Source organism: Pelophylax lessonae (genome assembly GCF_965119305.1).
Source record: "Pelophylax lessonae genome assembly, chromosome: 1".
Classification (NCBI taxonomy): domain Eukaryota; kingdom Metazoa; phylum Chordata; class Amphibia; order Anura; family Ranidae; genus Pelophylax; species Pelophylax lessonae.
The window spans coordinates 176,777,793-176,801,919 of NC_138768.1; the positions used below are offsets into that span (position 1 = coordinate 176,777,793).

At 47.9% G+C, this 24,127-nt stretch overlaps 1 protein-coding gene across 1 annotated transcript in view; it reads left to right on the top strand.

The window, feature by feature from the left end:
- The window catches only part of MAN2A1 (mannosidase alpha class 2A member 1), a 370,906-nt gene that overhangs the window by 39,963 nt on the left and 306,816 nt on the right, over window positions 1-24,127 (top strand). The window contains exon 2 of the mRNA XM_082259950.1: window positions 1,592-1,852. Coding sequence (XP_082116076.1) covers window positions 1,592-1,852 — 261 coding nt within the window. The remainder of the gene's footprint in view (window positions 1-1,591; window positions 1,853-24,127) is intronic.

Consider the following 24,127-nt stretch of genomic DNA (forward strand, 5'->3'; position numbering starts at 1 on the left):
CAGATCAGATAGGGAATTAAATGTGCATGTGTACAGTCTGTACAAGGAGAACAAGAACAGATACTGAACAAGAGACTTTGTACTGTGCAGAATCTTGAATACTGAGAACTTGCATAGCATACATACAGTAAAAAGGAAGTAATAAATTTCATGCACAGACAAAAATGGATGAACAGTGTGAATTACAACCAGCATAACAAAACAAGGTACTGTGCAAAAATCATACAGATTCTGCAAGACATCAAGAACAACTTTTTATAATAAGGAATAAGAGAAATAGACAGACTGATCAGAAATCCATGCAAGAACAGAAACTGAAAAGTACATTGCACATGTACAGACAATAAATATGGGGAGCGAAAAGAATCCATGCACAAAGAATACATAAAATGGCAGATTGGGTCAGATTAAACCAGATGAAATCCATGTGTACAGAAAATATGCTGTAAAGTATCTTCCCTGTTCATATGATGCATTGTGTGTCAGGCTGGTGACTGGTCTTTCTGTAACTCTATGGCTGTTGTACCCAGGAATGTAGGGCAGGCAGGGGGTGGTTCATTCTGAGAGACCTTTTTGAGAGTATTGATAGCTGGTAACTGAGTACCAAACCTAGGTTAATCAATTTCATGTTAATTTTATACATATATTACAAACACAAACGCACACACCAGGTGTTGTGTGAGGTACTCCGAACCAAGTCATCCGTCCATGTCTTCATGCTTTATATTGCAATCTGTTAAAATCATCCTCTAACATTTCTGGCCATGCCATCATGAGTTGACTAGTGTAGCATTTACTTCCTTGAATCCAGCTGCACTTAGCTCAGGCAAGCAGGAAGCTGTGGTTGGGTAAATAAAACCCTTCCCCCCCCCCCCCCTGAAGATTCTTGGGATGTATAACCTCACTTGCCTAGACATGGAAACCAGGAAGTAACTGAAAGAAATGTTAAAAAAAAAAAAAAAGCAAACAAGTAAATGTCGTATACTTTCCTATCTAATTACTAATGCCAGCAGAATAAGGTTTTAAAATAGTTGCACTTTGTCAGTTGAGCACACAGTTGCTGAAAAAGCTTGATTAATAAGAGCAAAGCAGGATTGTCCGCTTTAGTGATGCACAGTAATGTGGAGTAGGTTTGCACAATCTTTATCTCAATCCATGGGCAGGAATTGTGAAACATTTGCCAGTGTAGTTTGTCCTGAAATGTGTAGCAGACTTGTTAATAGTTCTTGCATGGTAGGGTATTGTGAGAAAGGCACCAGAACCATTTTTGTGTTTGAGCATTGCTCCTAAAATGTCATGTGGCTATTGATCTCAGAGGAAACTTTCACTTGGATGTTTAAAAACAGATTGCCAGAAGCAAGGTGACTTTAACCTTGCCAGGCTTGAAGCTTCCTGGCGTTTTAGCAAAAAAAGGATTTTTGTTTTTGTGATGGCAGATTTAATTACTTTCTGTGCAGTTGAGTCACTAGCTGATTTTTTTTTTCTTAAGTATTTATTTATTCTATCTCTAATGGCAGTGCAAGTTCTAGGTGAACTTTTAAATATTATGGTCATAATAGTTTACATTGTTTTAAAATTTCTTTTCTTTCAGGGTCAACTCTCAATATTACAAGACAAAATTGATCACTTGGAGCGTCTCCTAGCAGAGAATAATGAGATAATTTCGAATATAAGAGACTCTGTAATAAACCTAAGTGAGTCTGTAAAAGATGGTCAGAAAAACCCAGAAGCCATAAACTTTAGTCGTGGATCCCTTTCTCGGCTTTTGCCTTCCGCACCTGTATTGCTTCCAATCAACAAAGACGACTGTCAGTTTGCTTCTGCAATTAGTAGCAAAAAATCCCAAGTCCAGGCAAGTCATTTGTGTTTTTTTTTTTTTTTTTTTACGTAAAATGTATATCATTTTGTGTTATTTAGTTTTCTCTATGTGAAGAGAATGCCCATTCTGCCACCCAATTTTCTTATATTGGTCTTTATTACCAAAACTAGTACTGTTTCTGTTTTTGGTAGATGTTGGCAAGGTTAATCATATCATCTAAGAAAATCCCCTTTTCGCAGGTGTGTGCCATCACTGCTGGGGGCCAGTCTCTGTTGGGATTCCTTGTTTATTTTCCTTTTGGGAAGAAAACAGCAGATTGCCTCCACTGTAAAAAGGTATAAAAGTTAGAATGTCCAAGTGCTGAGAGGGACAATATAAACCATTTTTACAGCATTTATTACATCTATTGTGAAGAAGTCAGTGGGATATATTGGGTAGCAAGTAAATATGTTGTCCTTGAAATTAATCTGTTGAAAGGAAAACATGGGAACCACAATTCGTTGTATACGGGGCTGCATAGCTGCAGACCAGACCAGTCAGGGTGTGCCCATGCTGACCCATGTCCACAGCCAAAAGCACCTACAATGGGCATACGAGCAACAGAACTGGACCATGTAGCACTGGAACAAAGTGGCCTGGGGCGATAAATCAGGTTTTCCTTTACATCATGTGGATGGCCGGGTGCGTGTGCATCACTTAGTTTTACTAAACCCAGGACCCTGCATTCACTGTATCTGGTCTCCCACAGTACACAGAACATGTAAATGCCCCATTTTTTAGTAAATGTAAACTACTGAATAACTTTTCTCGTCAGCAGTATAAAAGTCTATCGATGTCCAGTTAAAGCTTGTAGGAGGAGTATTCATACTGCACTGGCTGTCCTATTAGGATTGAGGACCTCTGACCCTCTGTCTGGACAGGGCTGATTGGGCCTGTGCTGATCACATGCACTTCCCAAAAAAAAAAAAAAAAACTCTAGCATTACACAGCAAACTAAGCACGTGCAGCCTGATTCCAGTAACTGTCTTATCTGGACATGTTATGGGGACAATTCAAGAGGAGGAGGATCTGTGCATAGAGGTTCAAACAGCCTTCTTACACAATGCAGCGGATTAGAGTTCCACAGTGAGTATAACCAGCATGCTTTTCTGCAAATACAGACTGATTTCCCACATGGAAGAAAAATATATTTAAAATATATTTAAAAAAAAAAACATTTTTATTTTTCCCAAATATATTGGAAATATATTTGAAATGCTACAATTTTGGCCATATTCAATATATTTCTATTTTTTTTCCCCTAAATATATTGGAAATATTTTTTCTCTTACGTCCTCCGACAGTCGCCGCCACTTCATATTCGTCACTATGGGGTTAATGACCTTTTCTCCGTAGGAGTAGCTAGGCAACATAATATGTCAATATTAAAACTTTTAACATATCCCACCCCCAGGGGGTGGTCCCCTCAGTCAATACCCTCCTACTTCCTGTATCCATACCTCAGTTTCAATGTCTAGCTTGTCAGGAGTAGCTGGATGTCTCTATGCTGGGGCATTTTGTCTCAGCCTTTCTCTTCTTTTTTGATTTTGAGTTTTTTTCTCTCTCTTTGCTTAGCTGTTACTTTTGTCAGCGTTAGTTAGTTCTTCTGATGAAGAGGATCGTGCGGGCTGGGTCTCGGGCTGATTCCCCTGCTCGCAGGTTGTGGGTCAGTGGCTTCCCAGCCTGCCATCGAGCGTTCAGTCAGGTACTTTTCCTGGCACTCTGAACGACCCATCCCTGTTCGATGCAGGGATGCTATGGTGAGGTGGCTACCTCACTGGACGCCATGCGGTTTCGCACCGCAATTCTCCTGCGTCCTGACTGCGACTCTCCCTGTCCCATGTGCAGTGGCTTGTTCGCTTGTGCGGGTTCCCCACGCCATTTAGAAGGTAAGTGTATCTGTGTGGGGACCTGTCTGTTTGGGGGGTGTCAGTCTGGGACTGTGAAACCCTGCCTCTGTTCACACTGTTTGGTCTCCCTGTCTGCTTGGCTGCATTCTGTGGGCTGCAAGGAGGGGGGCTATGCTGCACTGTTCTATGTCAGATTATGTGCTGTGTTTTACTGTGTGACAGGCTGTGTGCTGCGGGGCATGATTGTATCGGGTTATGCACATTTGCGGCGACCGCTGCGGCGGTCCGCCATTATTTTACTTTACTGCATGTGTTTTTGGCGGTTTCACTGTGTGTGGAGGAGCGGCGTTTTGGCGCCAAACGCCGCCATTTTGGCGGCGCTCGCTCCGGCCGCATGTTAGCACTGCGGGCGGCCATTTTTTTTGTAGCCTTCCATAGGCTTTAATAGAGCGCCCTGCGTGACATCACTTCCTCTGCCCTGGGCACACCGATCAAGGCAGCAGCAGCAGCGGTCTCTCCAGGTTTTTACCTCTCTATCCCTGTATCCTTGCCTGAGTTGTACTTTTTCCCTGTGGGGGTCGGCTTGTGCTGGTGTGTGTGTGTGTGGTGGGCTGCGCTCGCTGCGCTTTTTAAAGGGACAGTTAACCCTTTATTCTTCCACATACTTGGGGGCATGGATTCTCGGGAAAGCAAATTCCCTGCCACCTTGGTGGGAGGCCAAGGGACTGCTGTGTCCCCCCCAGGGGGTGATTTGGCTACGGTTGTGGCTAACCTTGCTGCTCAGGTGCAAATGCTTGTGGCTGCTCAATCCACTAAAAGGCCCAGAGTTTCAATTTCCTCTGATTCAGAGGGTGAAGGTGATGGGGCTGCCATGGCTGGGGTCTCCTTATCGGGGTCCCGTTCCTCCCTGGATCTTGTGGGGTTTGAAGGGGTTGATAATTCTCCCCCTGGCTCGTCTGAAGAGCTTGCACTCATGGATGAATTGGTTGCTTCTATCAAACAGACACTGCGCTTACAGGATGAACCATGTCCTCCTGCTGCCCTGGCCGCTTATGGGACGCAGAAAAGACGCAAGACATCGCAGATTTTTCCCTGCACTGATGATTTTCAGCGCGCTGTTAAGGAACAATGGCGCAATATACGCAAGCCTTTTGCATTGCCGAGTAGGTTCAAGCTGCATTATCCTTTCACGCCCGCTACTGATGAGCGTTGGTGTGTGCCACCTCCGGTGGATCACGCGATAGCGGTTTTGAATAAGGCTACTGCGGTTCCTGCAGAGGATACCCCGGTGTTCCGGGATGCCACGGACAGGAGGCTGGAGTCTCTTGCTCGTCATACTTATTCTATTACTGGCTCTATGCTAAAAGCTCTGTTTGCTTCACTTATGGCAGCCCAGGCTGTCGCGAGTTGGACGCAGGTGCTTAGACGCGTCCTGGTGGCTGATTCTGCCCCACCGGCGACGTTGGCCATGGTGGATCAAATCCATCAGGGTGTCATGTATTTGTGTGATGCGGACTTGGATATAGTACCGGTGGCTGCACGTGTGCACAGTGTGGCGGTGTTGTCTCGCCGCCTGGTTTGGTTGAAGTGTTGGTCTGTGGACCAATCTTCGCGCAAGACCTTATCCAATCTGCCCTATGATGGATCTTGCCTTTTTGGCGAGTCCTTGGATACACTGATAAAGGGGATCACGGGTGGTAAGAGCACGCTCTTGCCCCAATCCCACAAGGCTAAGGGCGCTCAAGGTAAGAAGCATGCCTCTTTTCGGCCCTCTCAGGGGTCCTTTTGTGCCTTTCGGTTGCACTATAAGGGCAAGCCATTCAAAGGTCAAGGCTCCCAAAAGAAGCCGTGGACAGGTAAGCAGAAGTCCGGCCAGTCCGGATCCGCTGCCCATAACAATGCGGCCTGAAGGGGCGCCCTCACCCAGTTCTGGGGTGGGGGGACGCTTGCTCGGTTTTCTTCAACCTTGGCTGGCCCGTGTTCGGGACAGGTGGGTTCAGGAAATCGTTCGGTCTGGCTACAAGATCGAGTTTCTCTCTCGGCCGGAGAGCAGATTTTTTCCCTCAAATCTTCAACTGTCTCCGGAGCGTTTGCGGGATCTGCACCTGGCAGTGCGGGACCTGCGGGCTCAGGGAGTGGTGGTTCCGGTGCCTTATCGGGACAGATTTCGGGGGTTCTATTCCAATCTGTTCACCGTGCCCAGGAAGGAGGGCAAGGTACGTCCAATTCTGGACTTGAAAGCTCTGAACCGCTTTGTGCGGGTTCGCAAGTTCCGCATGGAATCCCTGCGGTCGGTGGTGGCTGCCCTGGTTCCGGGGGAATTCATGGCCTCCATCGACTTGAAGGATGCGTACCTTCACATCCCGATTTTCGAGGGTCACCAGAGGTACCTTCGATTCGCCATTGCGGAGGATCACTACCAATTCGTGGCGTTACCTTTTGGTCTCACTTCGGCTCCACGGGTATTCACCAAGGTGCTTGCACCGGTTCTGGCTTTGTTGAGAGCCCAGGGCATCTCTGTTCTGGGGTATCTGGACGACATTCTGGTTCGGTCTGCGACCAGCCAGGGTCTGGTGAAGGACCTGTCCGTCACGACGCAGACTCTTCAGGAGTTTGGTTGGACGATACATTTTCCAAAATCGACGCTGTGTCCGTCGGTTCGTCTTCCCTACCTGGGAATGATCCTGGACTCGGTCCAGGCGAAGGTCTTCCTACCGGACGACAAACTCAGGACTCTTCAGGAGGAAGTCAGGTCCCTCCAGGACGTTCCGTGCTCGTCCCTCCGGACGTGCATGCGGAGCCTGGGATTGATGGTCTCGGCCTTCGAGGCGATTCCCTTCACCCAGTTTCACACGCGGGATCTCCAAGGGGAGATCCTGTCCAGGTGGGACGGGCGACCGCGATCTCTGGAACTCCAGATTTCATTGAGTCATCGCACCAGAAGGGATCTTCTGTGGGGGCTCCAGTCCCCGACTGTGTCGGGGGGCAAGTCTTTTCGTCCTCTCTCATGGACGGTGATCACCACGGATGCCAGCTTGTCGGGCTGGGGTAGTGTTCTGGGCGTTCTGTCCGCCCAGGGAACTTGGTCGGAGGAGGAATCCTCCCTCCCGATCAACATTCTGGAATTGCGAGCGATAAATCTCTGCCTTCAACGTTGGACGGACAGGCTGCGGGGCCGTCCGGTTCGGGTGCAGACGGACAATGCCTAAGCGGTGGCCTACATCAACCACCAAGGGGGCACCAGGAGTGCCCGAGCGGCTCGGGAGGTGGCCGACATTCTGTCTTGGGCCGAGACGCATGTCCCGGCAATAACAGCGGTTCACATTCCGGGGGTGGAGAACTGGCAGGCGGATTATCTGAGTCACCAGACCCTGGACCAGGGGGAATGGTCCCTTCACCCGGATGTCTTCCAGATGTTGTGCGCGAAGTGGGGTCTTCCGGAGGTGGACCTGTTTGCGTCTCGTCTGAACAACAAGGTGGGAAGGTTCGAGGCAAGGACGCGCGATCCTCGGGCAGACGCGTTGGTAGCTCCGTGGTATCAGTACCGACTGATGTACGCATTTCCACCGATTCAACTGCTGTCCAGGTTCCTTCGCAGGTTAAACTCGGAACCGCACGCGGTGATTCTTGTGGCACCGGACTGGCCTCGCCGGTCCTGGTAAGCGGACCTCGTAAATCTGGCGATCGACGCGCCGTGGCGTCTGCCTCTTCGAGAGGATCTCCTGTCTCAAGGACCGATATTCCATCCTGCTTTACAGTCGCTGGCTTTGACGGCCTGGCTTTTGAAACCAAGGTCCTGAAGGATAGGGGTCTCTCCCCTGAGGTCATTCACACTTTGATCAACGCGAGGGAAGGTCTATTACCGTACTTGGAAGGCCTATTTTGCCTGGTGTGAGTCCAGGGGGTATTCACCTCGCACGTACTCGGTGTCTAGGGTGTTGTCCTTCCTTCAAACGGTGTTGACCAGCGTTTGGCGCTGGCTACGATCAAGGGTCAGGTATCTGCATTGGCCGTTCTTTTTCAACGTCCTGTGGCGTCTAACTCCTTGGTTAGCACTTTTGTTCAAGGGGTGCGACATCTGGTCCCTCCTAGGAGGGAACCTCTGCCTCCTTGGGACTTGAATCTTGTTCTGTCCATGTTACAACATGCTCCTTTTGAACAGATCAGGAGGATCTCGTTGCCTATGTTGTCCAAAAAGGTCGCCTTTTTGGTGGCGATCACTTCGGCTCGCAGGGTGTCGGAGCTGGCAGCCTTGTCCTGCAGGTCTCCGTATCTGGTCGTTCACTTGGATAAGGTGGTCTTGCGACCTAACCCTTCTTTTCTTCCGAAGAGGGTTTCGGAATTTCACCTCAATGAGGACATTGTCTTGCCTTCGCTCTGCGCGAAGCCCAAACATCCGAAGGAGGTGGATTTGCACTCCCTGGATGTTGTTCGGGCGATCAGGGTTTACCTGAAATCGACTGAATCTTTTCGCAAGTCAGATTCCTTATTTGTTCTTCCAGAGGGTCCTCGGAAGGGCATGGCGGCGTCGGCTTCTACCATCGCCAAATGGATCAGACAGACCATTGAACAGGCATATGCTTTGAAGGGAAAAGTTCCTCCTATGCCTGTGAAGGCGCACTCTACCAGATCTCTGAGTACGTCTTGGGCCTGTCATCATTGGGCTTCTGTGGCCCAGGTGTGTAAGGCGGCGACTTGGTCGTCCGTTCACACCTTCTCAAAGTTCTACAAGGTGGATGTTCAGGCATCGGCAGATGCTTCCTTTGGCCGCAAGGTTCTTAGTGCGGCAGCTCTTTAGGGTCCCTTGTTTTGGGCCCTTGGCTGTTTGGGATATATTTTTATCCCTAGGTTATTTGTTTTTTTCCTGGGTTGTTGCTCCTGTTGAGCAAGTTTTTTTTTTCATGCTACCCAGCTGGTTTCCTTCCTTTGGTAAGGTTCCTTTCTCTGATGTGGAGATGGCGTTGCCTTAGGCGCAGCTGCGTTTCCCACCCCTCATGTTTGCACTGCTTTGGGACGTCCCCATAGTGACGAATATGAAGTGGCGGCAACTGTCGGAGGACATAAGAGAAAACGGAATTTTTGTAAAATCTTACCTGTAAAATTCCTTTCTCTGAGTCCTCCGACAGTCGCCGCCCCCGCCCCTCTTTTGGGGTTTGGTTGTATACTCTACTGCTATTCCACTGAAACTGAGGTATGGATACAGGAAGTAGGAGGGTATTGACTGAGGGGACCACCCCCTGGGGGTGGGATATGTTAAAAGCTTTAATATTGACATATTCTGTTGCCTAGCTACTCCTACGGAGCAAAGGTCATTAACCCCATAGTGACGAATATGAAGTGGCGGCGACTGTCGGAGGACTCAGAGAAAGGAATTTTACAGGTAAGATTTTACAAAAATTCAGTTTTTCTTCCATATGGGTTTACTTTTGTGGGTTTAGTAACACTTTAACTTGGGAAGATATGGCACCAGGATACACTATAGAAGGAATCCAGTATGATGCATTGGGCAATGCTTTGCTGGAAAACCTTGGGTCTTGCCATTCATGTGGATGTTACTTGACATGTACCGCCTACCTGAACGTTGTTCCTGACCAAGTACACCCCTTCATAGAAATGGTTTTCCCTGATGGCAGTTGATAATGTGCCCTGCCACATTGCAAAAATGGTTCACGAGGGGTTGACTTGCTTCCAAATTCTCCAGATCTTAGTCCAATCTTTAGGATGTGCTGTAAAAACAAGTCTGATCCATAGAGGACCCATCTCACAACTTACAGGAATTAAAGGATCTACTGCAGACTGGTGCCAGATGAAAAAGCATTCAGAGGTCTAGTGGAGTCCATGCCTCAACGGGTCAGGGCTCTTTTGGTGGCAAAAGGTGGGCCTACTAAATATTGGGTAGATGGTCATAATGTTATGGCTAGTGTGTGTTTGGCCTCAGCTACAGAGAAGTTGTGCCACCTGCCCTCTTCTGTAGGTGCAGGAGCAGTAGAATGACAATTATCCCCTGTTCATTTACAGAACCTAATGCATTGGGAGATTGTTCTAAAACAAGTTCTGTAAATAGCAAAGGGAGCAGAAGGGATGAGCTGACAGCACAACTTTCCTCTGTAGCAGGGGCTACAGCTGCATACGGCATTTGGCCATCGACCTAGGCCTCAGAGAAAACCTTTGACAGGAATACCAGGGCTGCTGTTCCTTACCTTTTTAATACTGCTTGCTGGCTAAAAGGTACAGATTTTGGGGCTTCCTGGTTAGAAATGCAAAGCCCAATTTGGTCTCCGTGACATTTCTATACAAGTCTCCCCCTTAGAATGACTGTTGACTGACCCTTCTCATTCCAAACTAATCTCTACATACTATGCATCTCTTTTACATTCCATAACTGACAGACTTAATCGCACGGAACTTAAATGGCGCTCAGATATATCGGATCTCAGAGGAAATCTGGCAGGAAATTCTCCCGTTACAGGTCTCTGCGGTTATTTCAGCTAGGGATAAAGTTATACGGACCAAATTTTTATATAGATCTGACTAAACTCCATGTTTCCTTTTCCGTCTGCACAGAACACCCTCCGCCATATGTTCTAGATGCTCCCTAGCAGAGGGCACGTTTTATCATATGATGTGGGAATGTCAGCCAGTAAGAATGTTTTGGTCACCACTTTTATTAGTTCTGTTACCCAATATCTGTAATCCTTTAAGGTGTCTCTTTGGATATATTGATGATGAATCTTTCAAAAAACACACAACTTGTATACAAATAGGTCTAGTTATGTTCTATGCCAAAAAATCTATTATGCAGTGGAAATCCACAACTCCCTCACTACTTCCTCTCTCTGCTATAGGTCTGCCTAGTCAGGAGTAAGGACCAAGTTCCTTGCTGGGATCTCTGGTCCTGGCAATTTTTTCTTTTTAGATAGAAAATTTTCTCCTGTTTTTTTTTTTTTTTCTGAGAGATCCAAATCAACTGCCAGACTGGGCGACGGGCTGGATATTCTAGATCCAGTGGTCCACCCCAGTCTGGCCAGTGAGCGCACGCAGACCTCCGCTCTGCCCTAGGTCGGCCACAGCGTAGCCCCACCGGAGAGGGGCTGACCTGCGAGTTAAATGCCTCGTGAGGTCGCATACCTCTGGAGCGGATGCCTGCCTGGTTCCTAGAATTGTGAGTAGCTGTCTCCCTCTCCTCCTGGAGGGTTTTGGGGTGGACGTGGGCTCCTCCTTCCCGTCAGGCACCCCCCCTTCATCTGTCATCTGTGGTGGGAGCCTCTACATCCCCTGGTACTGACTCCTGGATCTTTTCACTTCCTGATCGCCGCACGTGGAGTGCAGATTATCCTAGTGGCTGCAGGTGCCTGTTTCTGTTAGTTGGTGAGTCTGGTGGTGGTGCTGAGGATTGCTTGGTGCTTTGTGGTGGTGCTGCCAGTGCTGTGGGGGGGGGGGGCGGTTGTCCCTTTTTGTGGGGTCTCCCTGGTGACTTATGGAGTCTTTGGAGCACATCTCGCCTGATCTAATCTGAGGCTGCAGGGCCCTCCGGGTCCCAACCATCCATCGATGCACTAATGGCAGTCCTGGAGTCCTTTGTGTCCCAGGTGGAGGTGGCTTTCAGGCAACAGGCTAGCAAAAAGCGCCCCCCTCCTTCCCTTGCCTCATCTGTCTCATCCAGATTCTGAATCTGATTCAGTCGCTGTGGACGTGGGTCTCCCTGCTGGGTCTGCGACCATGTGCCCAGAATCCTTGGATATTGAGGATGATTGTTCCACATCTGCAACCACGCATGATAAGGTGCTGGTGGAAGCACTGATTGTATCTATGTGTGAGACCTTAAAAATGGAGGATGAAGCTGCGGCGGAGCTCAGATTCCCTTTGGAACTGACAAGCCATCCAGAGCGGCAAAGGAGTTTCCTTTCCCTGCCTATGTTGACAGAATTGTCGCTAAAGAGTGGGGATGACCAAAGTGTCCCCTTGGGGTCCCTAATCTATACCCCTATGAGGAGTCCCTTAAGAAATAGACTGTTTCCACCGGTGGTGGACCCTCCGGTTTCCAGATTTAAACAAGGCAATCATGATTCCGGTTGAAGAGTCCCTGGCCTTTAAGGATCTGGCTAGGGCTGCAACTAATGATTATTTTCATAATTGATTTTTAGCTGCCCGATTGTTTTGATCGTATAAAATAACCTTAAAGTGTGGTGTATAATTTAGTTATGTAAAGTTTAAAAAAAGACAATGAATTCTTAAATATTCAGTGGTAAATACAAATACCCAGCTATATGATGAGAAGATATATCTGTGCTCAAATCCCAATCGCTTGTACGTGTATTTAAACTATCGGGTTCTAAAGTGGTGTGACCACATATTAACGCTACAAATTCTGTATGGACTATATGTGAACTAAATATCCCGGTTTTTCATTGCATAGTTTGCTGGAAAGGGTTTAGCAGTGTGCAGTGGGTCCATCCAGAATTTGTAGCTATATGGTGAGGGAACAAAATATCGAATCTACTCTAATAACAGACAGAAGGTGTGTACGTATGTGTGTGTGTATGTGTATATATATATATATATATATATATATATATATATATATATATATATATATATATATATATATATAATATATATGTATGTGTAAGTGTAAGTGTTGCGCTGATACTAAGTATTCGTACTCGTGCAAATACACCGATACTATTTTGCGATTCCATTGACTTGCATTAAGTTCTGTTAAATGAAGTCGCAAGCCGCAGAGAAATCAGAGGCCCAAATTGCTAATCGGCGGCTTAGAAATCACGCTGAAGTAGCGCAATTTCAATGCCACAGAAGAACTGTTCTTCATAATATATCAATCAATAAAGAAAGGTAATAATTTTGACATTGAAATAGGTATTGGTAATTGATATCAGGGAGTAATTGAGAAAAAGTACCAGTACTCCTACTTTCCCCTTTAGCCAGGTAAAAAAAAAAAAAAAAAGCCTTTATAATCACTTTGAATTACTTCTCCTTGCCAGGACTGCATGTTCCATGAGGCATCGCTCCTCACACATTCACAAGCTTACTGACAGGTATGGAGGGTGTGCTGCACTGTGTATACTGACATGTATGGGGGGTTGTGCTGAGCTGTATGTGTCCTGCACTGTGTATACTGACATGTATGGAGGGTGTACTGAACTGTGTATATTGACATGTATAAGGGGGGGGGCTTGGGTTGTGTGGAGCTGTATGTGTGGTGCACTGTGTATACTGATATGTATGGAGGGTGTACTGAGCTGTATGTGTGCTGCACTATATTTCCTACAATGTAAAAAAATAATGCATTCTGTATGCAGGCCAACAATTCGGCTACCCAACTAATCAATTATGAAAATAGTTGACAACTATTTTTCAAAATCGATTAGTTGGCGATTAATCGATTAGTTGTTTCAGCCCTAGTTTCGGCTGACAGGTAGGCGAAGTCTGCGGCCCGCAATATGTACACTCTGGCTGGTTCGGCACTTAGGCCGGTATTCACCATTGCCCTAGTGTGGCAAACTCTGACTGAGTTGGTTAAGCTTTTATGCCGTGACCTGGAGGGAGAACAGCTCCCCCCTGCCTTTGCACATCTGGCGGTCCAGCTGGTCCAGGGGCTGCAGTTCATCTGTGATGCCTTTTCGGATGTGGCTCCCCTAGTGGCTCGGCTCTCTGTTTTGGCAGTGGTCCTTGGGCGTGTCTTGACCTCCCCTTTCAAGGAGATTGATGGTTTGGAGCTACCCTGGATGACCATGACCTCATTAAAAGTCTTGCAGAGGGAAAGAGTACCTTTCTTCTGTAGGCTGCTAAGGGCAAGGACCCTTGTAGATGTGGGCCCTCCTTCTCGCCTCCATAAGAAGCTTTTTTTGTCCCTCTGGGTTGACTGACAAGGGCTTGAAGCCTTTCAGGGCCTCCTCTGGAGGATCCAAATGAACCTGGTCTGACAAGCCGAGAGCATGCTTCTCCAGACCCGTGGACATGCATGAAGGTGCGTCCCTATTGGGGGTGGAGGGCGTCTTTGCTGGTTTCCGGACCCGTGGACTTCCCTGGTACAAAACAAGTGGGTCTACAAAGTCATTCAGTCCGGCTACAAGATCGAGTTTCACTCTGGTCTCCCGGCAAGGTTCTTTCCTTCCAACTTGCGCCTGTCCTCAGACCGCTTACAGGGTCTTTTTGGGGCGGTACATGACCTGTTCAAGGGGTGATGTCCCAGTTCTAACTTTAGAACGTTTTCAGGGTTTTTGCTCAAACCCATTTACAGTTCCCAGGAAAAAAGGCAGGGTGCGTCCAAATTCTGGACCTCAAGGCGCTAAACTGTTTAGTGCGGATGTTTGTGAAGTTTAGGATGGAGTCCATTCGCATGGTGGTGGCATCAGGGGGATTTTCTTGTATTGATCGACATCAAGGATGCTTATCTTCACATTCCAATATGTGCCGGTCACCAGCACTTCCTCCACTTTGCCGTGGGAGAGGAGCATTATCAGTTTGTGGCGTTTAACCTTTGGTCTCGCCTCTACTCCTCGGGTCTTCACAAAAGTGTTAGCCCCTGTGCTAGCATTGTTACGCCAACGAGGGATCACGGTACTGGGCTACTTGGATGAACTCCTTCTGCGAGTGGAGTCTCCTACAGCTCTGGTGGAAGACCTGGAAATCACTATACAAACTCTGTGGGAGCTCGGCTGGATTCAGAATTTTCAGAAGTCTGCTCTTTTGTTCACAAAGCTGGACTATCTGGGTCTGACTCTGAACTCGGCCTTAACCAGAGTGCTCCTTCCTCTGAACAAACTGCAGAAATCGCAGGCTGAAATTCGTCTCCTGCTGTCCAACAAATGGTCATCCCTCTGGACTTGCATGCGGGTGCTTGGCCTGATGGTGTCTACCTTCGAGGCGGTTCTGTTTGCACAGCTCTATACGTGGTGCCTGCAAAGGGAGATTCTGGCCAAATGGGACAAGACTCCACAGTCTCTGGACAATCGGATCTGGCTAAGCTGGGGAACGAAGGTGTCCCTGATATGGTGGCTTCGCTCTCCAGTGCTTTGGCTGGGCAAATCCTTTCTCCCCTTGTATTGGACAGTGGTCACCACGGATGCCAGCCTGTCTGGCTGGGGAGGCATCCTCAGCAAAAATTCTTCAGGGGCTCTGGACAGTGGAAGAGTCCAGACTACCGATCATTGTCTTGGAACTCCGAGCAATCAGTCTGTGCCTGGACCATTGGACGGATCGTCTTCAGGGATGTCCAGTGCGCATTCAATCGGACAATGCCACGGCCCTGGCTTATGTCAATTACCAGGGTGGGCCACACGAAGTGTCCTGGAGATGGCCGGCATTCTAAGGTGGGCAGAACGGTTCATTCCAGCCTTCTCCGCTGTACACATTCCTAGGGTGGAAAACTTGCAGGCAGATTACCTCAGTTGGCAGGCGTTTGGACCGAGGGGGAGTGGTCTCTTCATCTGGAGGTGTTTCATTATTTGTGTCTGGTGGAGCATCCCCGAGGTGGATCTGTTGGAGTCTCTGCTCGACCGGTGCAGAGGTTTGTGGCTCGGTCACGGGATCCTTTGGCGGACGCCATAGACGCGCTGGTGGCCCTGTGGGGTGAGTATTGTCTGATTTTACTCCTTCCCTCCTCTCAAGCTTCTACCAAGACTTCTATGCACGATCAGGGCAGAAGGGATTCTTATTGGCTTCGGGCTTGATACGTCGATCTGGTGCGGCTGGTTGCCGACGTCCCTTGGAAGCTTCCTCTCAGGTAGGATCTGCTGTCCCAAGGACCAATCTTCCACCCTGCTTTACAGTCGCTAGCTTTGACGGCTTTCCGTTTAAAAGCTAGGAAATCTACCTCTAGGAAGATCTACCATTGTATGTTGAAATCGTACATTGCGTGGTGTGAATCTCTTGGGTTTCATCCTCGTTCTTTCTCGGTGGCTCAGATCTTGACCTTCCTTCAATGGAGGGTTGAGCAGACACTGGTCTTGAGTACTATCAAGGGTCAGATGTCAGCCCTAGTGATCTTCTTTCAAAAGCTCTTGGCCACATACTCCCTGGTGCGTACTTTTCTTCAGGGAGTGCGGTCTCCGTTGCAGCCTTGGGACCTCAGTTTGGTGCTCAGTCCTCCAGAAGCCTCCTTTTTGAGAATCTTCAGGAGATTCCCCTGCTTACGCTGTCCCAGAAGGTGGCTGCCTTGGTGGCTGTCACCTCTGCGTGTAGGGTATCAGAATTGGCGGCTTTATCTAATCCATTCACCTTGGTGGTTCACAGAGATAAGGTAGTTCTTCACCCCTGTCCGTCGTTCCTTCCAAAGGTTGTCTGATTTTTATTTGAATGAAGATGTGTTTCCTTCTCTGTGTCCCAGGCCAAAACATCTGAAGTAAATTGCCTTTTATGCTTTCGATGTGGTCCAGGAAATTAGGGTGCATCTGGCAGCTGCAGAGTCTTTTAGGAAGTCAGACCCACTAGTTGTGCTCACTAATGGACCTCGGAAAGGGTTGTCCACTTCCTCTGCAACCATTCCCTGATGGATCAGACATACGGTGGTTCAGGCCTATTCCATCAGGGGTCAGGTTCCTCCTTTCCCTGTCGAGTCACACTCTACTCAGGCGCTCCGTTTCTCCTGGGCCTCTCATCTTTAGGCGTCTGTGCACACTTACCCAAAGTTCTATAAAGTAGATGTGTTGGCATCTGCGGCTGCTTCCTTTGGCCGCAAGGTTTTGCAGGTTGATGTTTAGAGGACCTGGTCCTCTTGAGGGTGTATTGTTTTTTCAGGTGAGCTCCAGTTGTTTTTGTTGAGCTGCTGTTTACCTGGTTGGCTATAGTTAGCCTTGGGAATTTATTTTTTTCTGTTTCCACCCCTCACGTTTTAACACTGCTTTGGGACGCCCCAATGGTTAAGAAGATCAGGAACTGTGTCCGTCAATGAACGAAAGCGAAAATGGGATTTCTCTATCTTTCATGAACGGACACAATTCTCTGATCCATATCAGTAGGGTTATACTGCCCCCTACAGGAGTAGGACACTAGGCAGAAAAAAGTTCTGGCTACGCCTATGGGCAGTCCCGGAGGGTACACCCTCTCTCTCTTCCTGCATAGGATGTCAGTTTTAATCTGCCTAGTCAGGAGTAAGGACCTAGTTCCTTGCTGGGATCTTTGGTCCTGGCATAAGTATTTTTTTATGTAGATTTTTTTCTCTATCGCTCATTGACAGACGTAGTCCTCGGTGATACAGCACCTTCGGGTTATGTTGCCTCCACAGGAGCAGGACTAGACAGGAAATTAAAATGCTCTGGCCACACCCTAGGGGCAGTCCCAGAGGGTATATCCTCTCTCTCTCTGCCTCAGCAAATCAGTTATTTTCTGTCTAGTTAGGAGTAAGGACCTAGATACCTTGCTGGGATCTTCGGTCCTGGCAAGATTTTTTTTTTCTTAAAAAGATTTTTTAGACAGCTTTTTTCTCCAGTGTTCCTGTGAGATCTTCAAGCAAGAAAGCTGAACTGGGCGACGGGCTGGATGTTGAGATCCGGTGGTCACCCCAGTTCAGCCTACGAGCGCGTGCAGGCCATAGCTCCGCGCTGGGTCGGCCGCAACAAAGTCCCATTAAGGGACTGACCCCGCGAGTTAAACGTCTCGCTGAGACGCCAAAGACCATGAGTCACGGCGTCCGTATTGGTCGACAGCTCTCCCGCCCCGGTGGAGAGGGGTACTGTCAGGAGTTGGTGCCCGCCTGGTTCCGGTATGGTGAGTAGTATGTTCCCCCTTTTCCCCCTGACGGGTCTTGTGGTGAACGCGGGCCCCTCTCTGTATGGTAAGATAGAGTCCCCCTCTATCCTATAACATGGCACAGATCCCCCTACTTTGAGTGTGATTTTATGTGCAAAAAGCCAGGAGGCTTGGTTTGGGAGCTAACAATCTAATTGTATACATGTTTAAAAGATTGTAATCAGTGGCAGTCTGGGAATCTTACTGTGATAAGAAAAAGGTACCTACCAGTCAGAAGCCACGGACATGTAGACTGCCTTCCTAGTCAAATCTCCAGCTATAGCAGGCCTTCCGAAGGCCATGAGGTCCGCCAGGGCCGGTACCGCCAACCACGCCAAAAATCCCCATGCAGAGATAGTGTTGTGCGCCCTGCAGCACACCGCCGCCATTTTTTTTGCTGGATTGCACGAGCCGCTATTTTGGCGTAGCCTCGTGTCTCCAGCATGGGGGCGGCCATGTTTGAGGTGATCCAAACACCTCGTGGAGCTAGGGGAGGCGCCGGAAGGCGTGCAGAGGGGTGGAGCCGCCTCCTTTCTTCTTGGGCAGCCAGCCAAAAGACTTCCTGTTTGTCAAGACAGCGCTGTAACCTGTTGCAGTTAAACTCTGAGCATCAAGTGGTGAGCCTGGGAGTCTATCTCTCTCTCTCTCTCGATCGATAGGGATCCCTAGCAGGTAACACTAAGGGGCTTTTGTGGCGCTGGGGGTCTGTGGGAAAAAAAAAAAAAAAGTTTTTTATTTTTGAATTATATTATCCGGGAAGTTACTGGAATAATCATGGACCCTGCCACACAAATTCCCCCACCTGTTTCCCTCGAGGGGGCCACGGGACCCGCCGGTGCACAGAGTGTAGAGGCATTTACAGCAATTTTGGAGTCTATGGTGGCTCGGGTGGAGGCGGCCTGTCAGGGACGAGGGTCAAGGAAGCGACCCCCGCCTACCCCTATATTATCTGACACCTCTGACTCAGATTCAGAGATGGTCACTGCAGTTGCAGGTCCCTCTGCAAGGGCTGTTACCTCAGGTAAAGCTCCCTCAGACAGTGAGGAGGACGTTTCTTCTCCCGCTATAATTCAGGAAGAAGCATTGGTGGACGCACTAGTTGTGGCAGTGCAGGAAACCTTAAAACTTGAGGTTTTACCAGCAGAAGCAACTGATACAGAGATTCCTTTTGGTACTAACAAGCCCATCAAAACGGTGAAGGTTTTTCCTGTACCCAAGTATTTTGGTAATAAGATTAAAGGAGAATGGGAGCATTCTAAACGTACCTTTACTATTTCCAAGCGTATTGCTAGACGCTATCCGTTTGAGGAATCCATCATTAAGAAATGGACGGTACCACCAGTGGTGGATCCACCTATTTCCAGGCTGAATAAAGCCACGGTTATCCCAGTGGAGGACACTTCGTCCTTTAAGGATCCGGTGGATCGAAAGATGGAAGCAGAGTCCCGCACCATCTTCTCTCTGATAGGGTCAGCATTTAGACCAGTAATTGTTATTGGTCTAGTTTCCCAGACACTTACGGAATGGGCGAGATTGGTACGCCAAGACCTTAGGGGAAAAGATATTCCCCAGGAAACATCTGATTTGATGGAACAGATTATACAAGGGCTACAGTTTATCTGTGACGCAGCCTTGGACACTACTCCCCTATTACGGCATGCATCTATGTCAGCGGTAATCCTCAGACGTGTGCTGTGGTTAAAATGCTGGTCAGCTGACCTAGGTTCCAAAAAGACCTTGACGAATCTCCCCTTTCAGGGGAATCGTCTATTTGGGGCCACCCTAGATGAAATCATTAAGGATGCCATTGGGGGCAAGGGCACTTTTTTGCCACAGGCTGCTAAAGCTAAGGGACCTCGCAACAAGCGAGGACCTTTCTTTACCGCCCATAAAGGGTTCGCACGCCCGGCTGGAACAAGCGGGAAAGGCAAGACTCCTCCAGGAGGGTTCAAGAAAGGCTGGTCGGACAAACAGAGGACCAACTCAGCCAAACCCGAAGCAAAGGAGTACACAGCCTGAAGGTGCGCCCCCACCCGGTTTGAGGGTGGGGGGACGTTTTCACCGGTATTCAGGACATTAGATCGAGCATCAACTACTACTACCGGTGCGATTCTTCCCTTCCAACATTTAAGTACTACAGGGAGCGGTAGTCACCGTTCCCTGAATAGATCTTTTCCTTTACCTTTTCCTTAGATTAGTCTCAATTCCCCACAGGAATCGGATCTGGTTGACCAGACAGGCCAAGAAGCCTCTAGCCGGGTGACTTCGGTCCCTGAGGTTCAACCAGAAAAGATCACCATTCCTGATAGCAATCAGGTATCTGATAAATGTGTGGGAACAGAAAACGACCAGACTTTCTCGGATGGTCGGGGCCAGATAGCTCTAGGGACGCCTGGTTCAGATCCAGTCAGCACCAGTGGTCCTAGAAATTCTAGGCTGGCCTCGTCAAGCCGGCCTGGCCGACTTGGACAGGCTAGTCGCAGACGTTCCGTGGGAACTTCGTCTCAGGGAGTGTCTGTGGTCTCAAGGACCAATTTACCATCGTGTTTTACAGTCACTGGTTTTAATGGCCTGGCCATTGAGACCCAAGTACTGAAGGACAGAGGTTTGTCAGCTTCAGTCATTCCTACCCTTATTAAAGCAAGGAAAGCGACTTCCAGCAAGGTCTATTATCACACATGGAAGACTTATATTGCGTGGTGCGAATCTTTAGGATTTCCTCCACGTACCTATTCGGTGACTCGAATATTGGCTTTTTTGCAACAAGGGGTTGAGCAGAAGCTAGCCTTGAGCACCATCAAGGGTCAAGTTTCAGCATTAGCAATCTTCTTTCAGAAACCTTTAGCTACCAAGTCCTTGGTGCGGAATTTCATCCAGGGGGTGCGGCACCTGGCTCCACCAGTCTGCGCGCCCTTACCACCCTGGGATCTTAATTTAGTTTTCTCGGTTCTACAGAAACCTCCCTTTGAAAACATCAGGGAGATTCCCTTGTTTACTTTATCCCAGAAGGTGGCCTTCTTGGTGGCTATCACTTCTGCTCGCAGGGTGTCAGAACTGGCTGCATTATCATGCCAGTCCCCATACCTAGTGATTCATAGGGATAAGGTAGTACTTCATCCTAAGCCATCCTTTCTTCCTAAGGTGGTTTCAGATTTTCATCTGAATGAAGATATTGTACTACCTTCCTTGTGTCCTCAGCCCAAGCATCATCGGGAACATGCGTTGCATTCCTTGGATGTGGTTCGGGCAATCAGGGTATACCTGAAGGCTACGGAATCGTTCCGTAAGACGGATTCACTTTTTGTGATCACGGATGGCCCCAGAAAGGGTTTGCCTGCATCTGCCGCGACCATTGCCAAATGGATTAGACAGACGGTGGTACAGGCTTATTCTATTAAGGGTCAGAGTCCTCCGTTCCCTGTTAGGGCGCACTCCACTCGAGCGCTCAGTACTTCCTGGGCCTTTCGCCATCAGGCGTCAGTGGTCCAGGTATGTAAGGCGGCCACCTGGTCGTCGGTACATACATCTACAAAATTCTATAAAATTCATGTGACGGCATCGGCGGATGCCTCATTTGGCCGCAAGGTTTTGCAGGCCGCAATTTGAGGAGAACGGTGGTCTACCTCGAGAGTTTTTTTCTGTTTGAAAAATTTCTTTTTTGTTGAGTCTCATCATTAAGGATGAGCATTGTAAACTTCTAGTTGGCACCGGTTGGGCCTTCTAGATTGGGATTTGATTTCCATTTTCCCACCCCTCATTTGTGATACTGCTCTGGGACGTCCCGAAGGTGCTGTATCACCGAGGACTACCTCTGTCAATGAGCGATAGAGAAAAATGGATTTTTGTAAAATCTTACCGTAAAATCCTTTTCTCTTAGCTCATTGACAGACGTAGTCCCCGCCCCTCTGTTTTGGAGTTGGGTTGGGTTAAAATCTCTAAAGACTGCTTTTTGACATAACTGATTTGCTGAGGCAGAGAGAGAGAGGATATACCCTCTGGGACTGCCCCTAGGGTGTGGCCAGAGCATTTTTAATTTCCTGTCTAGTCCTGCTCCTGTGGAGGCAACATAACCCGAAGGTGCTGTATCACCGAGGACTACGTCTGTCAATGAGCTAAGAGAAAAGGATTTTACGGTAAGATTTTACAAAAATCCATTTTTTTTTTTTTTTTTTTTTTTTTAGCTAGCTCCTAAGGAATGTGCGTTGCCTTCTCTGGATAGAGTTTGGGCACTCAAGGTGTACTTGGCGACTACTGAGTCTTTTCGAAAGTCAGGTTCGCTCTCTGTACTCACGGATGGCCCAAGACGAGGGCTGCCTGTGTCTGCTGCGTCGGTTTCCAGATGGATCGGACATTCGGTGGGGCAGGCTTATTCAATTAAGGGTCAGGTCCCACCTTCCCTGTTTCGGCGCATTTTATTTTGGCACCTAGTGCATACTGGGCTTTTTACCATACTGGCATCTGTGCTTCAGGTTACCTGGTCGTCTGTCCACACCTTTACCAAATTTTATGAGGTGGATGTGCTGGCATCTGCAGATGCCTCTTTTTGGCAGCAAACTTTTTGCTGGCTGCTGTCTGGAGGGCTTTTGGCCTTCCTTGAGGGTGTTTACTGTTTGTTTCAGGTGGGCCTCAGCTTTTGTTCTGCTGAGTCCTATGTTGCCTGGTTGGCTATGTTTAGCCTTGGGGACTTGTTCTTTTCTGCTGTTTCCAACTTCCCATCCCTCATTTTATGGTACTGTTTTGGGACATCCCTACTGATATGGATCAGAGAGAACTGGATTTTTGACTTGCTGTGAAATCCTTTTCTCCGAAGTTCATTGACTGACGCAGTACCCGCCCCTCTATTTTGAGATGGGTTGGTGTTACTTTCTGACACTGCTTTGATACAAAACTGACATCCTATGCAGGAAGAGAGAGTGTGTATTTTCCGGGACTGCCCATAGACGTAGCCAGAACTTTTTTTCTGCCTAGTGTCCAACTCCTGTAGGGGGCAGTATAACCCTACTGATATGGATCAGAGAACTGCGTCCGTCAATGAACTTAAGAGAAAAGGATTTAACAGTAAGTCAAAAATCCAGTTTTTTGACTTACCGTAAAATCCATTTCTCTGATGTTCTTTGATGGAACTAGCACCCACCCTCTGTGGAGTGGTGATTCTTCTGTCCCTGCTTGTAACAAAACTGAATTCCTATAGCAGAGAGAGGGAGTATACCCCCTAGGACTTTCCATAGGCATAGCCAGACTTTTTTTTTTTCTGCCTATTGTTCTATTCCTGTAGGGGGCAGTATGACCCAATGGTTAATAAAATCAGGAGCTGTGTTTGTAAATGAACATCACAGAAATGGGTTTTATGGCAAGTCAAAAACTGTTTAACTGAGCACTTTGTTTTGTGCCCTTAGATGAAGGGTAGCAGAGCCTTGAGCTAACTTCACAATTCAGCATTTTTAGCTGTCTTTTACCTTTGCAGTTTCTCTACTGTATTTTCATTCTTTCACTCAGTTCTGAAAGTAAATATATTAAACTGTTATTGTAAGAAAAAAAAAAAAGACCGAGTTTCCAGTGTTCAAGTTGAAAGTCACAGGCAGTTTGTGACATTTCAGTGGGCTGTTTTTAACACATGATCTATCAAAGTTTTGTCTTCGATAGTTCAGCATAATATTTTAATTAACACAAAGGAAAATGGTGTTTACTAAAATAATGGGTCCCTTAGGCCCCTTTCACACTATCCGTCTGTCGGACGGATTCCGTTTTTCTCAGCGGGGGATCGAGCTGCCGATCCCCCGCTGAGCAGCAGGATGACAGCTGTGTCTCCGCGCTGTGTGCGGAGACACAGCTTTAATTTCCCCATGCATCTCTATGGGGGAAATTGGATGGGAACGGACCGTCGATCCATTCTCATCTGATCCGCTGGACGGATGGAAAATAGGGTTTCCATCCGTCCAGATTTGACGGATCGGGTCGGATGTCAGTGGACATGTCTCCGCTGCCATCCGATGCCCCATAGGAATGCATGGGGGACCGTTCAGATCCGCCAAAAAAACGAACAGGCGGATCTGAACGGTCCGCCTGTGTGAAAGGGGCCTAAACCTAATACTTCCCTAAATACTTTTTTTTTTTTTTAACAATATCCACCTTTTTGCAACTGGGCCTCTGCAAGAGCTAAAGGCTTATGTCTAGAGATGCATGAATAAGATGTAAAGACTTAAGGCCCGTACACACGATAAAATCTGAAGGGAAATTTCATCCGACGGCCGATCTGCCGATTTTTGGATTGTTAGTATGGTGCTTTTGACAGCCGACTCAGACTTTTCGGCCGAAAAAATCCTGATGTGCAGGCTATAAAATTTTTATCATCCATCAACACAACGTCCGATTTTCGTCTCATTAGTAGAGTTTTCGAAGGCAAAAAAATCTAGACTAGACTAGGCATGCTCAGAGACGAAAGAACACATACAAAACAATCCAACACATGACATCACTTCTGAAGTAGAATTGTCGTATGGGAAAATTCGTATGAAAATAACTTCTTCACTCCGCAGTTGTTGGGCCACGGGGAGTGGTCCCTTCATCTGGATGGGTTTCATTAGCTGTGTCTCCGGTGGGGCACCCCCGAGGTGGATCTGTTTGGGTCTCGGCTTAACAGAAAAAGGTGCAGAGATTTGTGGCTTGTTCA